This window comes from Nelumbo nucifera, chromosome 8, assembly GCF_055504915.1.
Source record: "Nelumbo nucifera cultivar China Antique chromosome 8, China Antique-T2T, whole genome shotgun sequence".
NCBI classification, from domain to species: Eukaryota; Viridiplantae; Streptophyta; class Magnoliopsida; order Proteales; family Nelumbonaceae; genus Nelumbo; species Nelumbo nucifera.
Window position 1 is genome coordinate 2,301,870 of NC_142656.1, and position 22,478 is coordinate 2,324,347.

General features: G+C 38.6%; 1 protein-coding gene across 1 annotated transcript; it reads left to right on the forward strand.

Annotated features, from left to right (window-relative positions):
* Window positions 1-14,034: 14,034 nt before the first annotated feature.
* On the forward strand, window positions 14,035-17,610 carry LOC104600548 (thiol protease aleurain-like). The gene is made up of 8 exons (XM_010263556.3): window positions 14,035-14,342; window positions 14,501-14,622; window positions 15,735-15,850; window positions 16,048-16,121; window positions 16,240-16,504; window positions 16,662-16,793; window positions 16,941-17,076; window positions 17,347-17,610. Exons 1-8 carry the CDS (start codon window positions 14,146-14,148, stop codon window positions 17,382-17,384), a joined length of 1,080 nt encoding a protein of 359 aa, XP_010261858.1. The 5' UTR covers window positions 14,035-14,145; the 3' UTR covers window positions 17,385-17,610.
* The last annotated feature ends 4,868 nt before the right edge of the window (window positions 17,611-22,478 follow it).

A 22,478-nucleotide genomic window follows, 5' to 3' on the forward strand; every position in this document is an offset into this window, starting at 1 on the left:
AAAACCCAAGGTTAGGCCCAATCCATCCAACTTGGATCTACCCTGGACTGAAATCTGATGCTCTTGGACTTGGTTTCGGCCACCTAAGGCTGTATTTGGTTTGAAAGAAAAGGTAAAGAAAGGAAGGCTTATTGATGAGGGCAGATTTAGCCCTCCAGTGAAATTGTGACACGTGGCACCTCGTGACAACTAGGCGACACCCAAGCAACAACTTACCAAATCGGTGTCCCGTCGGGGCACCGACCTGGCGCGCGGGCCGCGTGCCTGCGCACTGTCTAGCGTGTCCTGCACGAGGCCTACGCGTTGCCTGCACACTGTCTGGCGTGGCCTACGCGCTGCCTGGCGCGGCCTGCGTGACCTGGCCGACCGGGATCAGTCGAGCACATGATCCGACCTGGCCGACCTGGCAACCCATAAGACGCCACCGATGAACCATAACGGCATACCCCGCGAGCTCGGTAGCTCACCAAGGAGCTCGGTAGCTCAGCAAAGAGCTCGCCAAGGAGCTAGGCAGCTCTCCAAGGAGCTCGCCACCAAGGAGCCAGGCAGCTCGGGAAAGCTCGCCACAAGCAGCTCGGCATAGCTCCCCTGGGCAGCTCGCCACTTGTAGGGTAGCTCGGTACAGAAGAGTAGTTTGGCGTATCGCAGGAAGATCTCCTGCCTAACAACCTGGCCCAGACACCGACCCGCCGACTGACACAGGCGCCGACCTGACAACCTGGCTCAGGCGCCGACCTGGCCACCTGACACAAGCGCCAGCCTGACTACCTCGAGGAGTTCACCTCCATACCCCGGTTCTGGCGGGATGTGACGAATCTTACCGTTTGAAGGCTTTTCACCCACCTAACCCGCGAGGACACCACTATATAAGGACTCCGACCCCCAAAGCCAAGGGGGAGGAAAAAAAAGGATGGGAACCCCTGCTCTCTAGCTCTCTCATTTCTCTTCAAGCTCTCTGTAATCAGAATGCTAACTTAGGCATCGGAGAGTCCCCGCCGGGAAAATACCCCCGGGTCCTTTGATTCAGTTCTCGTAGGTCCCTCAACTCCCGCTGCCTACAAAGGAGAGGAAATCACCTCATGCAGAGGGCAGTCGGGTTGCGCTGCACCAGGGAGCTCCACCATCCTCTGAGTTGCAGGCTGCCTAGGAGCAGGTCAAATGACGAGTCCACCAGGCAGTTTTCCCCCAGGGAGTTCGCCACCAAGTAGCTCTCCACCAGGGAGCTCGCCACCAAGTAGCTCTCCACTAGGGAGCTCGCCACCAGGTAGTTCTCCACTAGGGAGTTCGCCACCAAGTAGCTCATCACCAAGGCACGTCACCACCGGGTCAAATAATGAGGTACTTAGCCAAAAAAATTTATACATCACAAAAAATTGGTACGTGACCAGAAACAGTTACATCACTTATGTTTCCATATCTTTTCTTTCGAACCAAATACAACCTAAGAGTTAGGCTCGAGCTCTGTTTGAAAAATAAAAAAGGCCCAAACTTTTAAGCTTAAGCCCAAATTGAGGACTGAAAATCAAAGCCCAGACATGTAAAATTGTAGGCTGAATGGTTTGACATCAATTTGGGCCCACCCAATTGCAACTTTAGAAGAAACATTTCAAACAATATATCTAATATATTTACCAAAGAGTCATAGGCCAAGCTTCAAAGACCAATTCACTTCTATGGAGCTGGATCACAAGGGGAGGAGGCGTGGGTTTGTGGGAAGGAAAGTTTTCCACTTTGTGCTAATGGGTTGTGTGTACTCTATCACTGATCCCACTATTAAGATTTATTAATGGATCAAATTTATATGTAGGTAAAATGATTCGAATACATTCCATTTGTAGCAAAGGCGGGATTCTCTCCAACTGTTTTGTTGGGCCCAAACATTGAATCCCTATAAAAGGGTAAATTGCTGAAACTTCTCCTAAACTTTCTGCTCGTGCCACTTTTGGTAATAGTCTCAATTTTACAGTTGCAATTAAATCCTATTAGAATTCTCTAACAAGAGATATGAAAATATTCAAAATACCTATGCAAATGTTAATTGATTAAAATATTTATTTTTCACATTTTCCCTTCATATTAATAACTACCTCAAACCTTTTCCAAATTTCCATTTATATCCAAGATATGATTCTATCCAACAATTTCATTGGGACCGGACCGGGGGATGATCAGACTGTTTGATCTAGGAGCTGGTCATGGCTTCAGGTCGGTTTTGAACCCATGCACCGTTTTAATCAGGATTGAGAATGGATAATCAAACCTCTTGACCTAGGAACTGGTGGTCAAAATGGTTCTATTTCCATGTTGACTTTTAAAACCATGGTATCATATGTCAATGCTTGCAAAGAATAGTTGTGGAAATATTCAACCCTTTTCATTGTGTTAAGACATTTAAACAACTACGATAAAAAGGTTTTCAAAATCTAATTGTTCTTTCGCCTTTTATCCTTTTTGTTGTTCGAGTGGTGTTCAGGGATCTGTGATAGTGTGTCAATTGGTATTTTCTTATTTGCAATGTTTTTTGAATTGTCGTTGACCCGAATAACCTAGAAACTGTCTAAGCAATCAATTCTGTTTCACCCTTAATCTGTTTCTAGGTCAAAATTTGTTGACTTGGTCAAAGAACCGCTGACTCGGGTGGTTGAATCATTGACTCGTTCCACCCGGACAGCAGTTCACGGTTTAAGAAAGTTGTGGAGGACATAGAGGGGAGAAAGTGAGAGACGAACTCAGATTTGAGATCCAACAGATAGATAGATAGATATTATATATATATCTATATAAAGAGAGAGAGAGAGAGGAAGAAGAAGAAGAAGAAGAAGAAGAAGAGATTGCAAAGGTTGGAGAGAAATCGATCTCAATTCTAAGATTTCAGATTTGAGATTTGTGTTTGTTGCCATCACCACACTGTTGCTATTGCCATTATTGTCGCCGGTGAGCGTTGAATCCTCCTCCTCCTCTTCCTTCCCTCCTTCTTCCCTCCTTCCCTCCTTCCTTCCTTTCCTTTCTCTCCTTCATTTATTTCCTTCTTTCTTTCTGAAATGACAACTCCATAATCTCTTCTCCATTCTCATGTAAAACTTTTATATGATAATATTTACCCTAATAATGCAAACCGTCCAAACTATTTGATTCAGACAGTTGAACCATTGACCCAAAAACCGGTAGCTAGAACGGTTTTGTTTTCAGGTTGGTTTTTAAAACCTTGCTTATTTGTTTGATAATGATAGCCAAGACATTCTACTAGCAAGAAGTAAATAGTTTTGGGGGGACTGATGCTCTAGAAGGCTTGTTTGGTGATTGGATTGGGTTTATTTGGTTCATGGTTGGAATCGGAATCAAAATGTTAGAATTGGAATTGAAATAGTCTATTTCATAGTCTGTTTGGACCAAATAGGAATCGAAATGGAAGATGTAATAAGCTGGAATGAGATTTCATTCCCAAGGGAAGGGGGAGGGAATGCCATTCAAGGATGGCAATTTTCCCCTTCCTTGACGGGACCCAACTTCCTTGAACCATCAGGTCGGGGATGGGGATTGAGGTCCCCGCCCCGACCCCAGTTATATATATTTAAATGTTATTGATATTAAATGTTTATTATATATATCAAAATATATTTAAAATATTATTTATAATTTAAATTTTTTATTTGTTTTATGTAAATTTATTTTTCAAAAAATACTATTATCTAAAAAAATTTAGTGATTTGGATTCCTATGGGAAACCAATCCCCATTGGGGATCAGGGATGGAGGACAAATTTTATCCCCAGTGAAAATAGGGGACGGGAATGGGAGTTAATTTTAGAATTGGGGGAAGGGACGGGAAATATGATCCCGCTTTACTGCCATTCCACTAGGAGTGGGAATTGATGAGGGGTAAAATGACTCCAATTACAAATTGCCATGTGGAAACCAATGCCTTCCTACGACACTTTGGTATCACATGTGGCACGACCTTGCTTCAATACACCTCGACATATTGGCTTATGTCATTCAAGCTAACTTTGACCCCACTTAATAGCAACACAACAGATTGGATTACGGGATCCCTAAGACGCGCCCACTTATCGTTCTAAACACCAACCTACTTCCGACCTGGGCAGCCAATGACATGGGTCATCACTCCAACCTTAGGAGGACTTCGACCTCAACCTACATGGCATGTCTCCCTTTATCCGTTTGCATCACTTAACGCCCCTAACACGACGCCCACCTGGCAACGATAAGCCTGATTCTTCTGCTTCACGGGGAACTAGACAAGTGCCTATGCGACGCCGTGCAGATGTGCTCCATAAGCAACAAACGGAAAGCCCTATCACCTCCGAATATGTCAAACATGTCACACTGAATCTTGAAGCCTATCTTAGGGTGACCCCACATCCTCATAAGCTATGCTCACTATTTCGCACACTTACTCTGCTCTAACTATCTGCCTATTAGCTCTCATTCACTTTGTCAGCTTGGACTGTTGGAATCCCCACACGGGCTCTTTCACATGTTTTCATCTTGCAAATACGACATGCCAACCTCACTCCTGTCGTCCAAGCTGTAATTACCAGCAGTGACTCAATGTGGATTCACCTTCAATAATAGAATTCTAATTCCATTCAATCAAACAGTTGGAATAGAAATGACCCCTGTTTCATATCTTATTCTACACTTATATTCCCGCGAACCAAACGTATCTTTAATATTGCGTTCCGGTTTGCAAATGTCAAAATTTAAAGGGTTGGGTCATGGGTGATGTGTTCGTCTAGCAATTTTTGTGGGCAACGCTTGCTTGTATCTTTGAGATGGGTGGACAGGAGATTTGCCCCAAGGTGGGAACCTGTCACATTCATCAATCGTCATTGGGAATGTGGTACCTCTGAGGAGTCACGGCCTTTAATATCACGCACAAAGAAAAAAATTATATAAATTCTGGTGCAAGTCCTTATATTACTTTTATAATTCCAATTGGTAGATATTGTTTTCTACTTGAGGAGTCAACCGATCCAAAATCAAGTCAAGGTAGGTCCCAACTGCAAGGCTTGAACCCAACACGAAAACCAAAAATCGAAGGCCCCTATGTAACAAAATGTCAAGTTGGATAGGACCATTCCAATTTCCAATTTAGAACTGTTAATCTTTCTCCACTTCATTTTTTTTCGAATGTCGATAAAACAACCACTAGCCCAGATAGTTTATTGAAAATTTTACGAGCTTTTATGATCATTCAAGTTTCAACAATTAACTACTTAATTTCTGTTTACATAGTGCAATTCGAAAATCCATATGTGCTTCTTTACCCTTTTAAATTTTAAAAAAGCTACGCCACAAACCATCTAATCACAACTTTACCCTAAAAAAAATGAAAAACTAGTCATAAGCCTATTTTTCATACATTTATGTTATACAATAATTATATAATAATATTGATGATGCACGATCTGGTGCTCCCTACTGGTAGATAGGTCATTTCGTTGAGTTGTAAGAAAGTGATTATTAAAGTGTCTGGGTTATTTTATTCATGGTGGGCACTTCGATGCTTAAGTTAAAGAACTGGTATTTGATTGCAAGAGAGCTAGAGAATTTCAAGAGCTAAATCGCACGTACCTTGTGAGGTTGGAGGTGAGGCCTTTATATGGGCGAGCTACCATGAGCCACAAAAAACGCATCTGGGATCTCCGGTCCGTCTGATTCGAAGGTGATTTCACGCATAGAGGTGGACTCTGTGTAAATAGGTAACATTTATCCAATCCCGCTCGAAGCAAGCAAGGATATAACTGGCTCTTCCGATGTGGCGTTATGATCCTGGGGAATTCAAAGGCGATGACTCGCTAAAGGGGGAGGTCACTAGGCATGTCAGGCAAGTCGCTAATTGGAGTCAAGTCATATCAATGGAAGAAGGTCACCTCTTATGCCAACCTGAGATCTTGCCTAGTTGTTTGTAGTTCGGCCTTTCGGAGTGATGCCGAGGTTGTCGAGGTAGTTGTAAAGTCTTCGAAGTGTTCCTAGGGTTTGCTTATGTGGTGTTGAGATGTCACTCTACTATTCTGCAATGCCACGTCTCATGATATCATTGGAGGACCAAATTACCCCTCATCAATTGCCCCCACTCCTGAGTTCAGTGAGGGAGTAGTATTATCCCGAGGTGATTCAGTCCGAGCTCCGTCCTCGATCGTGGTCCAACCAATGGCTCATGATCGGATTGGCTCGATCAGTCCGACCTAGGCACGAGGTAACGTTAAGGGATGTGCAGAAGTCACATAGCCATTAGGTCGCGCAAACGTCAAAAATGCGCTAAACTAATTTCGACTCAGAATACAAACTATCGCATCATTGCAAACCATTGGATCCAACTGATCTCAACCATCCATAGTTTGGTTCAACTATCTATAAATACGACCCTCAGGGGACCATTCCACTCACTGGCGAGTCCGTTGTTATTGGCACTCTTATTCGGCCTATAGGCCGCACTACTTCTCCACTGAATATGACTAGGGGGATGTTAGCCAGTAGCAGGTCCTTCCTCTCCAGCTCCATTTGCTTGAATGCCTCTAAGAAGATGATATCCGCTGACCTGTTGAAGTTGACCAGAATCCGCTTTACCTCGAAGTCGTTTATTACTAACTTGACCACGAGGTTGTCATCATGTGGATATTAGATCCTGCGATCGTCATCCTTGGTGAAATAAATTACTTCCTCCACCGAGGGCGCTTAGGCGGGTTCTCATCCTCATGCACAAGCTTCCGGACTGAGTTTTTTCTAGCTGAGGTGCTACATCCTACCACAATGGACCCGTATCATGTTGATTGCACCACGAATGGGCCGCTTTTCTAGTGGTGGGTCTTGGGGAGGCTGGTCTCTGCTCGACTACGGTGCTTCTCTGGACTGGTCAATAGGTTGGCGACGGCCTTCCTACTTGATGAACTGCTTCATGTAACCTCGGCGGATCAGTTCCTCGATCTCGTCTTTGAGATTACAACAGTTTTTTGTATCATGGTCGATATCCCGATGGAAGTGGCAGTACTTGTTCGGGTTCCTATTGGCGAGGTCTCCCCTCATCCAAGGTGGCCATTTGATGTTCGACCTTCTCTATCTGCATCAGGATTTTTGCCCTCATAGCGTTAGAGCAGTGTATTGCAGTTCTGGACGGGAGGAGTGTGAGAACGCCAACCTGAGGACCTACTACCTCTGTAAGGGGACTTGCTTCTTTGTGGTGACCTACTATGCCGGCTATGAGGGGACTTGTTGCACCTCAACAACTTACTCTTCCGCTTTTGCTTGTTGCTCCCAGACTTGTCCTTAAATATCGGTTGTTTCGTTGTATAATTCTAGGCTAGGGGCCTTAAAGTTCTTGGGCCATGGGGCCATGAGGATTTCCGCGGCCAGTGGCAAAGTGCGAGTCACCGGTTGCGCTGACAAGGTGGCGATCTTGCTCGCCTCTTTTTCCTTTTCTTTCTTTTCAACCTCCTCATTGTCATTCGGGGCGAGGCGGCTCCTCACCACATTGCGATGTGCACATCTGCGATGCCTTCTTTGGGACCCCTCAGTGGAGTTGGTGGCCTTAGACGTCACAGCTCGTGTTGATTCCACGACGAAACCTGGTTCTGGTTGTCGTGACAGCGAGGTGAGTCCGATACTTGATTTTGGTTATAGTTGTCGTGACGACAAGGTGGGTCCAATACTTGATTCTAGTTCAGGTCATTGGGCTGTTGATTTTGATTGACGTTCTGTCTGGTGGCCTACTGTTGTTGGTGGTGCTACTACCGCATCCATGATAATGCAACAAAGTGGCCTTCCCACGTTCTTATTCGTAGGTCAATCTTGCGGACGAACTGCACTAGCTCATTGAATTGGCGACTATCAATTCCTATAAGAACCATGGAGGGCTCGACCAGTGGAAGAGGCACGTCCACGGTGGGTAGAGGGCAATTAGGGTTTTGTGTAATAGGGATGCCTAGTAAGGTCAAGGGAACGGTGAAAAACCCAATAGTAATAGAGGGGATCTCAGTGCGCATGGCGTGCTGGTCCTACTCCCTTGTGATTGCTCCATCAGCGCGTACGTTGTTGACGGGAGTGTTGCTGGAAGATGCTATCGAAGATGTAGTTAGATAGAGAGAGAATGTGGTAATACAACTTTTGTGTAGCGTTCCCACAGACGATGCCAATTGATGATGTGCGATTTGATGCTCCCTGCTGACAGATAGCTCGAATGTTGGACTGAGTAGGTCGCCTGATCGAGCTATAAGAAAGTGACTATCAAAGTTTCTGGGTTGCTTTACTAGGGGTGGACACTCTAATGCTTAAGTCAACGAACTTGTCATTGATTGCAAGAAAGCAAGAGAACTAGAGAATTTCGAGAGCTAAATCATGCGTACCTTGTGAAGTTGGAGGTGAGGCCTTTATATAGGCAAACTGCCGTGAGCCTCACGAAACGCATCTGGGATCTCCGACCCGTTTGGTTTAGAGGTGGTTTCACACATGGAGGTGGGCTCCATTTAAGCAGGTAATGTTGATCCTATCTCATCAAAAGCGGGTGGGGTAATAACCGACTCTTCTGATGTGACGTTGTGATCCCAGGGAATTCGGAGGTGATAGCCCGCTAAAGGGGGAGGTCGTTCGGCACGTCAAATAGGTCGCTAACTGAAATTGGGCCAAATCAGTGGAAGTAGGTCACCTCTTACGCCAACTTGAGATCTTGCCTGCCTGTTCATAGTTCGGCCTTTTGTAGTGGTGCCGAGGTCATCGAGGTGGTTGTGAAACATCGGAAGTACATTTGTTTGGTTTCCTAGATAAGTAATGGTGTTCGATAGATATCAATGAATGAGCACTAGGAATGCAAAGAAGTACATTTGTTTTGTCATCTGTAAAATAGCATTGACAAATAAACTTAAGGCCCCGTTCTTTTGTCATGAAAGTAAATGCATTTATTTGTGTTCTTTTATCATCAGGTAGGTAAATGAGATAATTTTCCAAAGGAGTCTTAATAAGAACATTTTAGTCTTTATAATAATTTGGGCAACCTTTTCCCTCCATAGGAAAATGATGTACTCACTTAGGAGATAAATAATACTTACTTTAGAGGGGGATTGATTTGTTTCCTCTTGCTATGGATTTCTATGCCTCTTTATCACATGTGATGAATCATGAACCAACTTCTGCGGATTACATCTCGGTTGGATTGTTTAATCTGTAATAGCTATGGGCCTAAGGCAATTTCTGATCCGGCCCGTCCAAAACCATCCAGTTGGTTACCGGGCTGTAGAATATAGGTTAACAACCCACTGGATCGAGTTGAAATTGGTTGGGTAATGGGCGCCCATTGGGTATTGTCATAAGAGATTAGATAGAGAAGCGGAAGATGAGAATGATCAGATGATTTGAGACCACCGGATCTTTAGGTTTTTTGTATGATTTCAGACTATATGATCCTTTAAGCTCCTTTTCCCTTCTTTAGATGTTGTTTTTTCTCTATCTTACAATAGTCACTGATTAATAGTTAAACAGAGATGGACCTTCCCTTCAAATTAGAGAAAGAAAACACAGAAATAGACTTATTCTCTTTATTTATTTATTTATTTATTTATTTATTTATTTATTTATGTGGGTGGGGGAGACAAAGCCATAGTTTGAACCTTGTGAACTACCAAACTGCTCTTGTTTACCCAAAGAGAAGAACTAGAAACAAAGGAAAAACAATAATTGGATGGACCACAATCAAACTTAAGAACTGAAATTGAACAAATATATTGATTTGTTCGATATATAGCCAGTTAAAATAATTGAATCACCAGACTATGGTATGAACATGTTACTATTTCAGCTCTTTGCAAACATCAAAAGAAATGACCATTTTTTGGTAAGTTATTTATCCAGGTAAATGCAGTTATTTGGGTAAGTTATTCTTGGGAAACACTTACCCGAGTAAGTGCATTTACCCATGTTCTTTTATTTCTCATATAAATAAGACAATGACCATTTGAGCCATAAAAATCTATTATTAAAATGGCATTTTTGACTCATTCAAGTGTTGGCAACTTTCCTCCTAGGTGAGAAAGTTATTTATCCACCTAAGAGATGGGTATCACTTTCCTGGGATATCCAGGAAAATAAACTTTCCATGGTCCCCTCATAAACCTGAAAAAAGAACATGTGATTAATGGTCAATGGGAACCAAAATCCCATCGCCCCCCCCCCCCCCTCCCCCCAAAAAAAAAAAGCCAAGATTGTTACTGGAGGCTTGCAGCTTTAGAGAATCAAGAAAATACAGAACTCCCATGCATGAGGGGATGAGGGACCATTTGGGGAGGGCTGAAGTTTTGGTTGAACCTCTCTCTCTCACCGAACGCTGCTTTGGAGAAGCTAGCTAGCAAAAGAAAAACTGTTTTTTGGGCTGAAGGACAACAAATTTAGATTCCAATTCCTGGTATTCACCAAACATTGCTTAACAGTTGTCCTTTCACCCGGGAAAAGCCCTCCCAAATGACACTAACTAATTAGGAGGCCCAAATACCTTGTATGAGAAGGTTATGAAAACAACGAGGATGATCTGCACTCTGCAGTAGTATTTGATCAGTTCAATTAGTCCTCGATTGCTTGTTGCTTCACCTCTATCTATTTCATCTTTGGGAAACCTTTTCGAAAGATCAGTTCATGGTGGCCTGAATCTCTCCATTTGGCATTTGACATCTACCATACCGCGACGAATATGGGTTCTATCACGAATAATTAGACCTGGCAAAAAATTGACCCAATCTGTGAATCTGACCCAACTCATCCCGAAAAAATAGGGTTAGGTTCTCATATTTTGCTACCTGAATGTGAAAATGACCTGACCCGACCCAACCCGAAAAATTGGGTTGGGTTGGGTTGGGTTGGGTTGGGTTGGGTCATGGGTCAACTTGCTGACCCGATTGTCAAGTCTAATTAGGATTATTTATGCATTGTTAGAAGTTTCCACTCTTTAATTTTTTCTATTTAGTCTCTACTTTTTATTGTTTACTCTTTAAATTGTTAAATGTTCAAGTTTTTTATTTTATATTTGGAATTTTAAGGTTAATTCTTTTAATTTTGACATTTTTATGTATTTTTTCTTTAATTTTTTTTAAATTTCAAATATTTTTTGGAATGACCCGAATTGACACATGAGTCAACCCTAACCCGAATATTTAGGATTAGGGTCTAGCATTTAACAACCCAACCCAAAATAAACCTAAAGTACCTTGACCCAACCCGAACCCGACCCACCCAACCCAATTGCAAGGTCTACCAATAACCAACGATTCCTCCTTTGAAAAGCATCTTGACATTTGACATCTACGCCATCTACTACAGTACCACACTCATCTTTGAAAAGTACGTATGCGCATTTATTCATATACTTACAAAGTTTACTTGGCATTAACGTGGAAAAATCAAGATGAACTTAGCTAATCTTATCTTGGCAATTGAGACCAGATATTTTTGAATTCTAAAAGGAAGACCTCATTTTGATTGTATGAGTGGGGCACGGCACGATAGACAGCGACATGAAAAAATAAATAAAATAAACAAAGAAGGTAACTTGGCTTTTCTGCAAACCCAGTTGTTGATAACTTGATACCACTACATGTATATATAAGTATATTATGTTTGTTGTGCCCCCGAGTCTAAGAAACGCTTAAAAGACCAAAATATCCACTACTATCATATCTAAATTTGTTATAATGATGAGGTTCGCTAAGGGTGCTTTTGGTCATCTGATGTCTAAAAGTAATGATGCTATATAACTTATAAAATACAAGTTGATAAATAGGAACTTGACCAACCTTAGTTTTTCCTTTTTTTTTTTTTTAATTGTGAGATGATATTCTCTATATCATATTTTTATTTGGTTTTTCTATTTAATACATACATCACTTCAAGGATTTAAATATGATACCATAAATTCGATATTGAATTAGGGTGATACAAGATACGTTACTAATAGAAACACATCTTGTATGTGCGAATTGGACCGATACAAGTGCATACCACATTGTATTGACTGACACACACCAATACCAACCGATATGCACCATCTTCGATTAAAAAAAATGTAAACACTACTAATAGCGTGATTTGAACCTAGAACACCGCATACATGGCATTGAAAGCCTTAAATTCTCCATCAAACCACTTGGCCATGCCATGTGTTGTGATATTTAATGAAATAACATATTTTTTTTATTAATGTCTATCCAAATAAATAATCAATATTTATGTTTAACAATCTCAATTAAAAATTAAAATAAATAATATTTAAAATTAGCATTTTATAAACAAATAGAATAAATAATTTATCAATTCTATATTTACATCAAAAGGAGTACAAAAAAATATATTTACATCAAAAAATGATTTTAATCTTAAGAAATTTATACAAATAAAATATTAATAGTTGAATAATCACCTTACTACTTAAAATTTATAAATTTGCACATGATATATATCTTGCAAATTTTATATATTTTTATAAATATTAATTAATATTTTAATTTACATTAAATGACAATATATTTATTATTTACGAAAAATAAAAATTTGTTTGCAAAATATTCAAGAATATAATATTAAATTGAATTTATTGAATCCACTAATTTACATTTATATGAAAATTTGATTTTTAATTTCAAAAAAATTGTACAAATAAAAATATTAATAATGAAATAATGATTTTAATAATTAAAAATTATGAATTTGCATATGATATATATTTTATAAATTTTAACCAATTTTATATATTTTAAGTTAAAATTATATATTTTATAAATTATTAAATGATGATTTAATTTATATTTGAGAATTTAATATTTGGTTAACTTTTTCTTGTTAATGTTAAAATGTAAAAATAATAAAATATAAAATAATTGATATAATAATTAGAATAAATATAATAAGTCCATCTTTGACTATTAATTAATGCATTGTATGATATCTATGCATTATACTATTAATTATAATATATTTTTATGTACACTATTAAATATATATTTTTTATATATTTATACATTATTTATGGCTATTTGACCATAAATTTAACGTTATTAATATATTTATAAAGTTTTTATGTATTTCTTTAATATATCTTATTTTTAATCTGTATTCATACGTTTTCAAAACATATATTTATCTGAATTATCTAATATAATACTCAATACCAATACTTTAATTCTTACATTAACTGTTCTCCCATTATTTCAATGATTTGAAAGAAAAAGGAGGATCATAAGAAAATTAGTCCAGCGTTTAGAAAAGGACACAAATAATGTAACGTTACGTTTTCTGGATAGTCGTCATACGCCACCATAAAAAATCTCTTTTTTTTTAAAAAAAAAAACAAATCAACTAATTTTTTTTCACCATAAACAAATCAACAAACAAATAAGTATTTCATGGAATAATATTGAAGTGGGGGCTTATACGTTATACACTTTACACTTATATCCGACGTGAAATCCGGTGTAGCCTTTGGGCTAAAACCTAGTCATGACCTTTCGATGTATTCTGGGCCCAAATTAATTTCATCATCAATTCATCATGGGGACATGGGCATGGGCCATCGCTAGGGATGATGGTCTTGTTTGAATTGTCCGTTAAAGAACGGAACGATCAGGATCGTTTGTCAATAGGCACCTCCCATCTTTAGAACCGTAGATGTTGGGCTATAATTACCTTGAAGAAACTATTTTTTGTTATTTTAATTTTCGAGAGAAGCTCGGCTGTTTTGAATTAAAAATAATATTAATTGCAATTACTCTTTTACCCAACATCTATGCTAGCGTGTCATGTATATGAAACTTAAAACACTAAGACAGCCTACGCTGTTTTTTCCCACGCAGGCCGCAGCCAATCTTTTTCCAATGTTCACCGTTTCACGTTGCTTTCTACTTTTCCACGCTTTTTTCGTCCATAGGAATCTTTTCCAAGCCACGTCATCATCTACGTCATCCGTATAATTATACGTACAGTAATACAACCTCCATCGCCACTGAGTAGTCAAGAGCATCAATCATCGAATCCGCATCCCGTTTGTCTCAATAAATTCCCACGTTAGCCGCTCTTCTCCCTTATCTTCTGATCCCGCTCGCTCCGGCCAAAGATCTGGGAGGAGAGAGAGTGAGAGAGAGATCAGATACAGATGGCTCGCTTCACTTTTGTCTCGTTCGCCCTCTTTTTCTTGGCCTGCAGTGCCATCAGCACACACGCCGGCTCCAGCTTCGACGATAACAACCCCATCCGATTGGTATCTGACGGCCTTCATGATCTCGAATCCTCCATCCTCCATATTCTCGGCGACACGCGTCACGCCCTCTCCTTCGCACGTTTTGCTCGAAGGTTTGCTCCTCATCTTTAGAAAAAAAAACTCTCCTGTATCATGTATCCTGATTTGGGTCGTCGCTTCCATCCCTAATCTGTTGGCGAAGTGTTCGCCCGTTATATACATAAAATAATTTCAGACTTGATCGCTGAAAAATCGGGGTTGTGGATTCCAGGTACGGGAGACGGTACGAGACTATGGAAGAGATGAAACTCCGATTTGAGATTTTTGTGGAGAACTTGAAGCTGATCAGATCCTCCAACAGAAAGGGCCTTCCTTACACTCTAGCTATCAACGGTAAGTGCTCTTTCTTCCTTTTTTTCCCTCGTTAATTCTTTCTAGTTTTCCGTGGTCAATACTCAATACATTTGTCGAACTGCATCCAAGGAGAGAAGAGGGAACATCACAGGTTTCAGATCGTAGCCTGTGATGCTCTGGAGTTTCACGGTAGCTAGGAATCATCGGGATCAGAGACTGCCCTTACTGTCTTTGGCTCTCCGCTGCTGTCTTGTACCTTGCGCTGTCAACCGAAAGTATTCTTCTCCTGTTCGATATAACTTTATGACGTGGTTTTAATATCCACTGCTAAAAGTAGCAAGTGCTACTTACTACTTTTTAAAAGGAGCAAAAGTGTCAACCGTAGATTTTCATTCTCATGAGTCCAACATTTTTAGATGGATGGCTTGATACTTTGATGTAACAGAATACAGATGAATTCGTGTATTCACTGAATTGGACAATTCTTGGTGGGTGTTGTATTGCTGGCCATTCAGGTTGAGGCTGGTCAAATCATATGCAAATATTGGGATCTGCTTCTTACACACCTCACAGTGCTCTGAGGTTATTGTGAGGCGCGCTCTGTAAGAAGCAGACCCCAGTAAGACACTGACAAGTCAGTTTTGAAATAAAAATTTAGAATATTTAAATATTTTTTATTTTGACAAAGACACGTGGTTTGTCTTATTGGGTCACAAGAGCAGATATTTTGGGATTCCGGAATATTGACTCCGAACCGTCCAATCTGGTCTTTCGTGGACCATTATCATTCACTTGCATTCATTTCATCCGGAGGATCGATCTCCCCATTTGATGATGTGTTAACATCTCGAATGTCGAAGGGGATGATCAGACACCCGGAATAACAATCGGCACCATCAATGGTGTCATATCTTATACTAAGTGGGGCTCGCCGTCCATCCGACGTCGTTCGTTCTGGAATCTATTTGATCTTCTCTTCTGTTTTCATTGGTAGATTCCTTTTCTTCTATTGAGTCCATTTTAATTCCCCACTTGAATCTCTGTGTCCACATGATATCTTTAGATATTATGCTAAAAAAATAATTGATTTGGTAACTTTCTTTCTTTTTAAATTAAGCTAGTAAATCCAAATATTATGTTAAATTTGACAGAGTTTGCTGATTGGAGCTGGGAGGAATTCCGCGCTCAGAGATTGGGAGCTGCTCAAAACTGTTCTGCCACTACAAAGGGCAGCCACAAGCTGACTGATGATCTGCTCCCTGAAACAGTACAGCATTTTTTTGGTTATGCATTTCCATTTCTTGTCTCTGAAACTTGTGCTCGTTTCTTGTCTTTCTCTTGTGATTACTGATTAGTTCTCTGGAATCATTGGTTGCGCTGGTAAATGCAATATTGCTTTAGATTATATCTCAATCATAGATATAATTACGTTTTCTATTGTTGAATATCTGGTGCCCTGTACAGAAAGATTGGAGGGAAGATGGCATAGTCAGCCCAGTAAAAAATCAAGGTCATTGTGGATCTTGCTGGACATTCAGGTGAAATAGTGCTTTACATCACAACATGAGGAAGATCTTATTTATTTGTTTATTTATTTAAATATAATTATGGAGAATTATTTCATGATAAGTCGAAATATCAAATATCTAATTGCAGTACCACCGGAGCTCTGGAAGCGGCATACACCCAGGCGTTTGGGAAGAGCATCTCTCTGTCAGAACAGCAGCTTGTGGACTGTGCCAGAGCATTCAATAACTTCGGGTGCAACGGCGGGTTGCCTTCGCAAGCCTTTGAGTACATCAAATACAATGGCGGTCTGGACACCGAGGAAGCCTACCCTTACACCGGAAAAGATGGTGTCTGCAAATTTTCATCGGAGAACGTTGGTGTCCAAGTTCTCGAGTCCGTCAATATCACACTGGTATGTAAGCTCTCTTACCATGAAATGATCTTATTCATGTTCATCAATTGTACTTGCACCGTTGCGCTCTTTGGGACACGGAAAGGAGAATTGTGTTTTGGAGAGACACGATTCCTACTTGCTGATTTCGAATTTTCGATCACGTGTATGTATGTAGGGTGCTGAAGATGAACTGAAGCATGCTGTTGCAATTGTTCGGCCGGTGAGTGTCGCGTTCGAGGTGGTGAGAGGGTTCCGCTTCTACAAGAAAGGAGTTTACACCAGCGAAACTTGTGGCAGCACTCCCATGGTGAGTGGTTCTCCTTTAAGAAAAAGAAAAGAGACTTGAAGCAAGTGAATGATTGATTTATCTGATAAAGCATTGCTTCTATTGAATTTAAGTATAGAATGCATAGATAACTATATATCCTTACAAGATTTGGAGTGTCGTTGGCAGGATGTTAACCATGCCGTCTTGGCCGTGGGATACGGAACAGAAAATGGTGTTCCCTATTGGCTTATCAAGAACTCATGGGGAGAAAGCTGGGGCGACAATGGCTACTTCAAGATGGAGCTGGGGAAGAACATGTGTGGTAAGCCAGCTTCTTTGGTAAACCCTTTCTATGTCTTTCCCTTGTCATAGCTCACTCAAGCCTATCGCACTTAAAGCTCAGTTTGGAAGGAGTACAGAGTGCAAAACCTTGTATTTATACTGTACACCTTCCGAACTGAGCCTAAAGGTTAAGCTACATCCCCACAAAAATTTGGGTGGTTGGCTGTTGGTTTACTTCAAATCTCCTATTTCCTATTCCTATATAGGCCATGGTGATGCTAAAGGTTGATAATTTATGACATGATTGCAGGTATTGCCACGTGTGCATCCTACCCAATCGTTGCATAGAGTGCTATCCATGAAATGAAGTTGCTTATCTCCGTTGATGTAAGATGAAATAGCATGTGTATTGATGGGATGATGATGTTGGAATGCAACAAATATCTTGTGTAGTATTCTGATGAAGATATCTTGTATTAATTATGGTCGAGTTGGCTGAGCCTTCGACATTGTTAGACCGGTCCGGTCATGATGGCTTCAACATTGTTCATATATGTATCTAATTAGTTACAAATATAGTTGCGTAATGTGTATGGATATTATTATGAGAAACAACGTTTATTGCACAATGAGAAACAAAATCAGACACATTGGGGATCACCCCCCCCCCCCTCCCACCCACTAAATGATGCGACTGATATTTCGTATATGACTGTAATCGGTCTTGCTTGAAATTGATACAAGGCCCATGGTGTGTACAACTACGACTGTTGTAGTAACAGGCTAGTGCTACAAGAGCCCAGATTTCCTACTCACTCTCTACTCGCCTTGAATTGGAATTACATATCTCTATTATGTGTAGCAAAAGTGAGTAGGAAATTCCAAATGGTGCTACAAACTTCGATTCCAGTCTATTGTGCCTAATATTAAGGCCCATTTTAATGGGCTTGGCACAAACCAGGCCTTTGTTTACCCATGTGCAATAATCAAGACCACCTTAAAAGCACATTGACCTGCCACAACGTCCAAACCCAGCCCATTATCAATTGGAGCTTCTTTGGTACTTAGGTTGATGACTTTGGGCTGGCACTACCTATGCCCTTAGCCCATTCTTGTGTCTCGAAGGGCAAGGCCAAGCCCCTGGACATATCTGCCAAGGGGGCATTTTTTTTTTTTTTTTGGATTTTGAGGGGGGAAAGTTGGTCAATGAAATATTAGTTCCTGTTGACCAAGAATACCATGTTCATTTTTCAGATTAATGTGGGGATCAGGGAAAGTTTATTTTCCTGGGTATCACTTACCCACGTTGGTAAATAACTTACCCAAATAAGTAATACCTATCTCCTAGGTGGGTAAATAACTTTCCCCACCTAAGAGGAAAGTTGCTAACACTTGAATGGGACAACAATGCCCCTTTTAATAATGGATTTTTATGACTAAAATGACCATTACCTTATTTACTTGAGAAATAAAAGAAATTGGGTAAATGCACTTACCTGGGTAAGTGTTTCCCACGAAAAACTTACCCAGGTAATTACATTTACCCGGGTAAGTAACTTACCGAAAAACGAATGGGGCCCAAATTCCAATAGTGTAGATCAAGAATCAAGATAAGCTAACCCTGGGTTAGGCTGTATCTTTAGCCGCATTAAACTTGTGAGCTCTTAGGCTGTGTATGGTTTGAAAGAAAAGGTAGGAGAACCTATACAAATGTTCAATAACTCATTTACCAAAAAAAAATGTTCAATAACTCCAAGTCAAATTAACAAGAATAATATTCAAAATTATTATTTTTAAAAATCAATAAAATAAATAATTTATCAAACTCACATATATAAATGATTTTTAATTTTAATATATTTATACAAATAAAAATATTATTAATAGAATAATTATTTTATAAATTATTAATTAATATTTCAATTTGCATTAAATAAAAATGTATTTATTATTACAAAGATAAAATATTGTTTACAAAATATTTGAGAATATAATATAAACTGAATCTATCAAATCCACTAAAATACATTTAAATAATTTTTTTTTTATTTTAAAAAATTCATAAAAATAAAAATATTAATGATGAATAATTATTTTTGTAATTAAAATTTATGAATTTTCATATGATATGAATCTTCAAATTTTCATTTACATTTTATATAAACATATTTATTGTTAACAAAAGTGAAAATATTATTTATTGAACATTTGCAAATTTATTTTTTGTTGCTTTTTTTTGTTAATGTTAAAATTTGAAATAGTAAAATAAATAATTGATATAATAATCCAAATATATTGTTTGCATAATTTTTGCGCCTTGGATTTTAATAAAAATAAAAATCAATGCATTATCAATAAATTTATATAATATCTATGCTTCTCGTTATATCAATAATAATATATTTCTTCAGATATACCATTAAAATATACAATTCCTATGTATTTATATGCTATTTATAGTTATTTTGACATTAAAATTGAAGTTATTAATATAATTATTGAATTTATATGCATTTCCTTCGCGTATCCAAACATTTTCATATTTTTCGTTAGTATCCAAGTGTTTTCCAAGCATATCCATATCCGTATCCAAGTTGTCCAATACGATACCCAACACCGATACTTTAATCCTTGATTGATGTAAAACTCTATTCCCAGTTCAAATTTGTTGCATTTGAATAGAGTGGAATTTTACATCGAGAATCATGTTTTTCAAAATTCAAGGGATCAGAAATTTTAAACTGTCTGTGAAGCTCCATTGATGCAAAAGTCCATCAGTTTTACACTGCAAACAAATACAGCCTTTAATAATAATAATAATAATAATAATAATAATAATAATCATCATCTTTGCTTTCTATTGCCAACCAATGGGGCAGATCTCTTAAACTTAAAGGTTTTGTGATAAACTGTTCACTAACCAATGAGAATTCGTCATAATTCATGGGGATGGTTTTGATAGTCAGCTCTAAAAAGTGAGAGTGGATTGTTATGCAGCAGCTCTCACTTTTTGAGCCTGACCAATCAAAACCACTCCATCAATTTTTAATGAATTCCCATTGGTTAGTGTTGAACTTAGCACAAAACTTTGATTTTAAGAAGATCAAAATTCACCAACCCAACTTTTTTTTTTTTTTCTAGTTTTGAACCCTAAATTTTATTCCAGGTGGAGGAGAGACCACCTTAAAATTTACTAATTCAAACTCATAAACAAGTGAATTAAGAATAGTGGAGGACATAAACGGCCTTGCTTACAAAAAATCTCCCTCCCTGGACATTCAAGCTTGCCAAACATAATTTAAGAAAATGAATTAGTTATTCAATCCTCTTTCACTTGTTACATTCTATTGGAGGCAAGTATGAAGGGCCTTAGGCATCCAAGTTTTTAATATTTGAGCATCGGGCAAAGAGAACTCTAACCCTCTATCTTAGCTTTCGTTTCAGTTGGCTTGTTCAGTTGTTCGCGCTTCGCAGTTGCTTTTGTGCTTCTATTACAAGCAGATAATCAAAGTCGTCAACAATGGCTCTGTTTTTCTTGTGTTACTGATTGTAACAATTATTCGAAATTTTGCTTGATGCAAATGTTGCACTTTTTGCCTCATTTATACTCATATTGGCAGTGGACATTTTCATCCCAAAATTTAATGTGAAATTTGCACTATTTTTCTCCTAAATTAATTTGTTTTATGAACAATACGGAGTAATTTCATGCTCTTATTCTGAAAAATAAGCTGGTTTCTTGCACTCCAAGTGAAGTATTATTCAAAAGCTCACCACACAAGAGGAGTCAAAACGTACAGCTGAGAAACAAAGCTACTAAAACTTTATTTGGCATTCCTTATTTTCTCTTTTACAGTTAAAAGTTCAGTGTTTATAAGAATATTTTAACAGGAGATTAGTCCTTGAAATAAGGAATGCCAAATGCAGCCTAAGACCGTAAACAATTTCACAATTTCAATAGTTACGAAAATATTAATTCAATTCGTCAAACTATGTATGTAAGTGGTGGAGAATTTAAGGATGATATACACCATCAGAGTGGTCCATCCATTCTATTATTCAAATGTTTTTGATATTCTTGTCTTTTTCCATGTCGCTTTCCTGCACATGGAAATTAACAAGATGAACATGCACGGAAGATGGTAAACCCCTTCAATTTAATATTTAAAAGTTTTCAGAAAATAAGAGGGTGTTCTTTTTTTTTTTTTTGGATTTTGAGAGAGGGGAAAGTTGGTTAATGGGATTTTGATTCTCATTGACCAAAAATCCATGTTCTTTTTTTTAGATTTATGTGATGAGTAGGAAAATTTTATTTTCCTTCCTAGGTGGGTAAATATACAACTTTTCCACCTAGTGAGAAAGTTGTCAACACTTGAATGGGACAAAAATACCCCTTTTAATAATTGATTTTTATGGCTAAAATGGTCATTACCTTATTTATATGGAAAATGAAAGAACATGAATAAATGCACTTACCCAGATAAGTTTTTCCTACAAAACACTTACCCAGATAAATACATTTACCATGAAGTAAGTAACTTACCAAAAAACGAGCGGGGCCTAAGAAACATTTACAATAAAAAGTAAAATTTTGTACTTTATAATTTTTTTTTTCAATCAAATGGACATCAAATTCAAAGCTTCAATTATGTTACATACATAGAAGTAGTCTGAGATCTATTCGGGCCAACTTCATTCTGATTTCTGAAGGTGATATCCTCCTAACAATAAATGGTTGCACTTGATTAAAATGTGTTTCAACTACAAGAACAATAACAAATCAAAAACTAACACGAGAAAACAAACTTCAACATAGAAAACTACAAAATTAGGGTCTGTTTGGTTTGAAGGAATAGGGGTCTGGAATTGGAATCAGAATGGGCTATTCCGATTCCAACTGTTTGGTTGGGTGGAATCGGAATCCCATTCCCGTTTCTGTTGGAATGACATTCCCTGTCCCTCCCTTGGGAATGAAATCCCATTCCTACTGATTTTAATTCATATTCCCATTCTTGTCTAAACCAAATAGACTATGGGAATGGACCATTTTGATTCCAATTCAAAGGATTTTGATTCCGATTCCGATTACGAACCAAACGGACCCTTAGACAAACTAGCCAAGAGAAGACACCTAACCAGACTCCACAAAAGACTTATCGATCAATATAGACTAGGGTTAAATAGGTGGCCAACCACTCAGGGAAGATGACAAACAAAAACCAGAGTCGATCACCAACCCTTTCTTAATTAGGTGTTGGATGTACTTGATTATTAAATTAAGGCCATATTTGGGAGTATTTATGTTAAAAATAAGTGTTTATTGAATAAGTGCTTAAAAACAAGTGCTTATTTGAATAAACACTTATTTTCAATTGGCACCCAACTTTTTTAACTGTTTACTTTAAAAAATAAGCTCTTATCTTATATCGGGCATTTGGTGGT